Raw genomic sequence first — 7502 nt, forward strand, 5'->3', positions numbered from 1 at the left:
CTTATTCTTATTCTTATTCTTATTCTTTTCTCAGTCATATATTTGTGGTGTGCTGTCTGGTGTTGAAAGAAACCTAAGATCTTTTTACCGAGGTAGTTGCTTCCTCAATCACCCTCATATCCACCAATTCCAACATGCCACGTGTGATAAACACCGACACTGTCCATCAGCCTACGGGGCATGACATGCACATTATACCAGGCTGACATACCCCATGCATCTTCATGTGCATCACTTCATATTCATTTCCAATGTCAATTTTTTTTTTTTTCACATAACAAGCACCATGATTTTATATTCCATAGATGAGATAGATAGATAGATACTTTCTTATAAATATAACATTATTATTGTTCCAAATTTCTATACACCTTTAATAAGAATGAGTCATTTAATTTGAAACGATTATGTTACATGTACACTAAAATCAGTTATCAGTATAAAATATATATGGTAATACAAATATACATTAAAAATAAATTAAATCACACATGTATTTATATACAAATAGATTAATAACTGATTTTATGTACAAATAACATTTTTTATTTTAAAAATGTAATGAAGTATTTCTCTTAATATGAATATTTCTATTTCTCTAAAATTTGAACGGAGGTTAATAAGAAGGGAATGAGTGTGCCTACTACTTCATGAGCCTAATGTTAATATTATACTCCAATATTATTTGAAGAATTTAATTTGTTAACCTATGCTGAAATATATCATCTTTGTCTATTTAACTATATAACAACCTTATATGAAGTTAAACATCTTAGTTATTTTTTTGTGAATGTGTAAAATGTAGCATTACTATTCTTTAATAATAACATTTATGTGATCTCATGTGCATTCAAAAACAAACTCAATTAACCCCTACATTCATGTGCATTGGGAGCTTAACCTTCATTCATACTACATATATATCTCAATACTTTTTAGCACTTCATTTTCTCTTGAAATTTCCCTCACTCTCTCTCCCTCTCTTTCTTACACACACAAACACACAAAAAGTAAGGGAGAAAAAGGGAATTTTGATGAGGCAGATGCAGGTAGAAGGTAGTGTCAATGGAGAGTGTGTGGAAGCCTAATGTTGAGATATCCCCAAATTGCCCTCGGTGTGGTTCCTCCAACACAAAGTTTTGCTACTACAACAACTACAGCTTAACTCAACCAAGGTACTTTTGCAAGGGCTGTAGAAGGTACTGGACAAAAGGTGGGTCCCTCCGGAACGTTCCGGTCGGCGGCGGCTGCCGGAAGAATAGAAGAGGTAATAAAACCCTAAGACAATCCCTTGAAGGCCTTAATTTCAAGAATTCATCATCATCACCATCACATGATCATACCTCAAATAACCCTAACCCTAACCCTATTATTGGCCATCATCATTCTAATAGATCCTCATCACCAGTGATAGCTGATGGACCAAACATTGACCTTGCCCTAGTTTATGCAAATTTCCTCAATCAAAAGCCAAATTCAGGAGATGGGGTGGTTGAGAACAATAACAATAATCAAGATCATCATCATCATCAATTATTGCAACCAGTTTTTGATGATCCTTCTCTAGAAGATGGTCCAAGTAGTACTAATTTTCCTCCTCATCAAGAGTTTGGTCTTAATGGATGTATAAATCTTCCTGAGCTACCCAAATTTGTTGGTGAGGGAAATAACCATCAAATGTACTTAAAAGAGTTCAACTCTTCTATGGAGATTCATCATCAAAGGGATAATAATAATAATAACAATGATGGACCAATTGAGCATTGTAGTATCAATACTTTTGAGTTGCCACCATTACCGGGTGATGAAGAAGCCTCACATCATCATCATCATCATCAACATTTGATGTGGTCAAATGATAACAATCCTGAGATGATAATGGTGAACCATGATGCCTTTCATGATCAAGTAGCCACACATCATCATCATCATCCACCACTTTTTGGGAGTGAAGCTCATCATGATGCTGACTTGTTAATTGGTAATTGGAGCCCCTTTGATTTGCCATCATCAAATGATGCTTCTTCATTTTCTAGGCATCGGTGATGATAGGAAAAAAAATTAAAAGTATGATTATTTCTTCATTGTTGCCTTTGTTTAATTTTCTTTGTCATTTATATGTAGTTATGTATAGAGAATGGATTATTACTATTACTAATAATTCCAAGTTGTAAACAAATATACATACAGTCTTTAATTTGAGCTATAATAATAATAATGCTACATAGTAACACTAAATTAAAATATTATACATTATTAATTTCTCTCCCATGTTTAGCTGCAATCCTTGACTTCAAAGAGTTGTAGCTAGTACTAAAGTGGTAGTGGTTTAATTTTTTCTATATATATATATATATAATTATTATCTTTTTTGAGAAAAGGACAAATAAATCCCTAACCTTTTGCCTTACGGACATTTTCATCCCTGACTATTGAAAAATACTTTTAAGTCCATGACCTTCACAAAACTTGGACAGATCAGTTCCTGACGGAGGCATTTGGACGGATCAGTCCCTGGTGGAAACATTTAGACGGAGGGACTGATCCGTCCAAATTTTGTGAAGGTCAAGAATTTAAAAGTATTTTTTAATGGTCAGAGACAAAAATGTCTGCGGGACAAAAGGTAAGGGACCTATTTGTCTTTTCTTTTTTTTGTTGAGAAAGAAATACATCATAATTTATAGGGATATAGTTCCATTAGATAATAATGCCAGCTACAATTTTCAAGTATCTCCAATTCCCATCCTCTAGATGATGTGGCAACTAATAATTTTGATTAATATAATATAGTAACGTATATCCATTTTTTCCCTAAGGTTTAGATAATTATATGAGTTATTTTTATTTCTAAAGGTATGTGGTATATATACTAATATCTTATGATATTTAAGCCATATGACATTATTATTTATCTCTCTTCTGAAAAAGACTAATATATAGCCATAATAAATTAGGAAGTGTCAGTATGAATGATCTATCTAATTCGTAGAGTTGAAGAACAATATAATTTAATATAAACATTAATATGTTATTATAATTAAACAAATTAGAGAAAACTTATTTCTTTTGCATTATGAATAGATTATATACTTCGTTTTGCACTCAGATTCATGTATATTATGGAGATTTTTTTTCTGATCTATATTATTAGGTATACTAAAGATTCTATTCACTATTCAATATAATCAATTCTCGAATTTAAATACACTTGTTGCAAGATATATATGATAATCACTAGATCAAAATCTTGCATGCAATTTTTGTTTTTTCTAAGATCAAATGAGTTGAATCAACTATACAAGTATATTCCAATTGGGCCCTTTTCTTGAACCTTTGAAACATTACCTACTTTCATATCATATCATGGACCCATCATCACACTTAGTTTTTTATTTTAAATAATTAATTATGGATTTAGTATATATAAATAATATTTTGTTGAATTATTATTACCAGAAGCCTTAGCTTTTTGACAAGTATAAGGGTCAGAATACTAATTAAATTATGCTCACAATTAACCGGTGACTCTCATCATCAATCAATTAATAACTCTATGCAAGTTGATACTGCTGGTCTCTCCTTTTTGTATATATCATTAATATTATTTTATTATTCGGTCAAAAAAATATAACTATTCAAATATATATACCTGTCATGTTCATGTTACATATTTGACCTTCAACGCTTAATGAACTGTTAATTATTCATGAATCATGAACCACACACACTTCATATTCATAGCGAGTTGGCCTCTTAGGCAACCGCTAAAGTTTTTTTTTTCTTAAATAAATATATATAGTTTTTGGTGGGTGTAGAAATATTCAAAGTTTGAAAGTATAATTAGAGGGAAATAAAAAAAAATGGAGATTTGAACATAAAACAGTGTGCAACACATGATCCCAGAAAAATTAGCCCATGATCCAAGAAAATGGCCCCCACGATCGATTTCGAGTTCATGCAAATTAATGTATAATTTAAAATACATTGGATTTGTTGTCTATAAAATACCATCCTTAATTAATAAGATTAGCTACAGTAATGAGTGTGGTTACGAGTAGAGATTATTTCTTTTAGTTAAAAAAAATACAATGTATTTTTTTTATGTATTTAGTAAAAATTTTCATTTTTTTAATCTAATTTTGTTCTTTATTAGAGATATTCTCTTATATTTATGGTTACTCTATATTTTAATAAATGTGACACTAGTCTTGTGTTTCCGTGGGCGGTGGGTGTGTACATATAAATATAAATATATATAACATTAGAAAATTAATTAGTCTAAAATGACAAAATAAAAAAAGAAGTATAATATATTACATAACTCCATGAGGAATCACCAATAATTTATCCTTCAAGAAAATCATATATCTAATATTCAAGATTGATATGAAGGTGCGTATTTCATGAAGTGATGGCGTAAAATATTGTGGTGGGCGGCAAAACTTAGAGGGATGAAGCTAAGCCAAGGGGTAACATTACCATGTGCAATGCTCCAATAATCAGCTTTGCTTTTCTTATACATAAACATTTTTATAACTTGTATATCATTATTCGTTTACAAGAATTTTTGTCATTCATCCTGGACCCGCACGGGTTCATGATTCCTCGTTTAATTTGCTCCTCTCTTCATGCCACTAATTTTTCTTTGTTACGGTTAGAAAAAAAGATTAAATTAAAAAAATGATTTGTACATTATTGAATGTATTCAAGTTGTCTAGAATGATATAATATAAAAGAGTATTTATAGGTATTAAGAGAATCATAATAATAAAGACGCAATTTCCTATAACAAATATTCAGATATACTAAATAATACTAATTGATCCTAATTATATTCTAATATCCCCTCAAACTGAAGTGACAACTTGAGTTTGAAACTTATTTAAAACAACGAAATAAAGAAAAAAAAACTGCGTAAACTGATAAAACGGGTGTAGATGGAACTGCCAGAAGGAAGCGCAGATAGAACCGCCGCTTGTCTGAAGGAAGCGCAGACGGAACTGCCGCTTGTCTGAAGGAAACACAGACGGAATTGCTACAAGGAAACATAGACGAAACGCAGACGGAACTGCCACAAGAGATCACAAACGGAACTGCCACGAGAGAACGCAGACAGAACTGCCACGAGAGAACGCAGACGGAACTGCCACGACAGAACGCAGACGGAACTGACAGAACGCAGACGGAACTGCCGAAAGAGAGCGAAAACTATATGATTTCTTCCTGAGAATAGGTAAACAGGATGACAATTGTGTTTGATCAAGACAGAGAAAATAGGCTAGTCGATAACGTGAAAAAGCATCAAAGGAGTGACAAAAGAAAAAGAAGACATAAAAAAAATACAAAAACTACGGTGATTTCACCACAAAGAAAACAACCTATCCTTTTCAAGGAGGATACCATGGCTCTGATACCATGTTAAAAACAGGAGACTAAACTGGAAAAATGATTTGTGTATTATTGAATGTATTCAAGTTGTCTATTCAAATTATCTAGAATGATACAATATAAAAATGTATTTATAGGTATTAAGAGAATCATAATAATAAAAATGTAATCTCCTATAACAAATATTCACTAAATAATACTAATTGATCCTAATTATATTCTAACAGTTACTACTTACATCAATGTAACCTAGTCATGATATCATTTTCTTTTTTTAATTTAAACTTAAAAGAAGAATCACATTGCACATAAATAATAATATTTTTAACATTTGTATAAATTTTTTTATAAATTTTCTTTATTGTTTTCAAGAAAAAATACAAGTTTAACTACTAACGTGTGTTATATTATGTTGAACCAAAAAATTGATTTATCTTTAAGGTACAATTTTAGTTGAATATTTGTAATATGAAAAGAAAAATGGATTGGTCTGCTTTTAAATAAACCAAACCGCTCCTTATAAAACAAAATCATTTTTTTTTTTAAATTAAACTACAACATGACAATGTATCCGTCATTGTTGAACTTGCATCTTCACGTAAAAATGACTATAACCATGTCAATGTGAATTTCTAGTTTTCTACGATGGAATTTTTCTAGCTTATAATATGCATTATATTTTATAATCTCTCTATTTCAATTTTAAAACAAAATAATGAAAACTTCAATTTCAGTCCCAAATATTGACATACATATATACTTTATCATTCTTAACAGCATTGAGTAAATAATATTGTTCTATGATAACATGTGAACGAGATTAATTAGTTCTAACAAATCCTATAACACATGAATAAATAAAATAATAATCTACCTTCTGTTTACTACCACCACACACCATGGCCTAAGTACAATCTAATAGTATGCATTAAGGAACAAATAGTTTGAATGAGTTCACAACTTCAGATACGTATTAATTAGTGAGAAAATGTCTTGTGTTACGGTTTATTATGGTTTATTGAAAGTGTCATGAAATTACTATTTTCAAAAGTTAATAAGAAAAAGTAATATAAATTGTTATATTTTTTAATTTTTTTTAAATAAGAGTTTTTTTAGATTTGATTGATTTTTATATAGGACTTTTTTTTTGTCTTATGCAAAGGCGAAACTACATACATAAAAAGGGGGTAATGGCTCCCCCTAATTTTAATTTTTTACATGTAAATTATATATAAATTTTAGTTTAGTCCCCTTTAAAATTTTATTTTAGTCTTATTTTATTGTATAAATATTTTTGGCCCCCTCTAATATTTCACCTAGCTCCACTTATGTTATTTTTTTTTTATTTTTAAGGTTCACCAAGAATCGACATAGAATGAATCAAGAATTGGTATAGAGCTCTAATACTATGTCATAAAATTATTTTTTCTAAAAATTTAAATAGACAAGAAGAGACAACGTATATCTCCGATAGAAATTATATATATCTATATATAGCTTGGTCTATGAGTTAGGTTAGTTATGCTGCATGCAATGGAATGATTCATCATTTTGTGGAATTGCAAAATCACACAGTATAATTTTACTAAGGAATCAAACAATATTGCCAACTCCATGAAAGTTTCTATAGTAGAATAAATCTTTTCAATCTTCATATATAGCTGAATTAGTCTATAGTGTGTATCATAACTTATAATTAGTAATCATTCCTAATAATAATAATAATGACTCCTTCTATCAAAGGAAAGGAATAAATTAGTTAAAGCGACTGCTCCATAATTACTTGTTAGGTTAATTGATTAATTCTAAACAAACAAACAAAAATAATTATAGCACTCAAATAAGTCGTCTATCTATTTTAATTTAATTTACATGACACTTGCATATATTGCATGCTCATCATTGTTTCATTTGCATGCGCATGGGTCAAATTCATCATGCAAATTTGAATGGTGACTTCAAAGTAATTTTTAAATAATAATAATAATAATAATAATAATAATAATAATAATAATAGTAATAATAATAATATGGGAGAGTTGATGCAGTACAGAACAAGGTAATTACTTGGTCCAAAAGGGTAGGTGAATTATTAATGATTAGGGTTCTTATTG

The 7502-nt window shown here is 29.9% G+C and overlaps 1 protein-coding gene across 1 annotated transcript; it reads left to right on the forward strand.

The window, feature by feature from the left end:
- Positions 841 to 2158, forward strand: LOC107628036 (dof zinc finger protein DOF3.5). Its single transcript, XM_016330840.2, has one exon. The coding sequence runs from the start codon at positions 1066 to 1068 to the stop codon at positions 2044 to 2046; it is 981 nt and encodes a 326-aa protein (XP_016186326.1). The 5' UTR covers positions 841 to 1065; the 3' UTR covers positions 2047 to 2158.

This window comes from Arachis ipaensis, chromosome B02, assembly GCF_000816755.2.
Source record: "Arachis ipaensis cultivar K30076 chromosome B02, Araip1.1, whole genome shotgun sequence".
Taxonomy (NCBI): domain Eukaryota; kingdom Viridiplantae; phylum Streptophyta; class Magnoliopsida; order Fabales; family Fabaceae; genus Arachis; species Arachis ipaensis.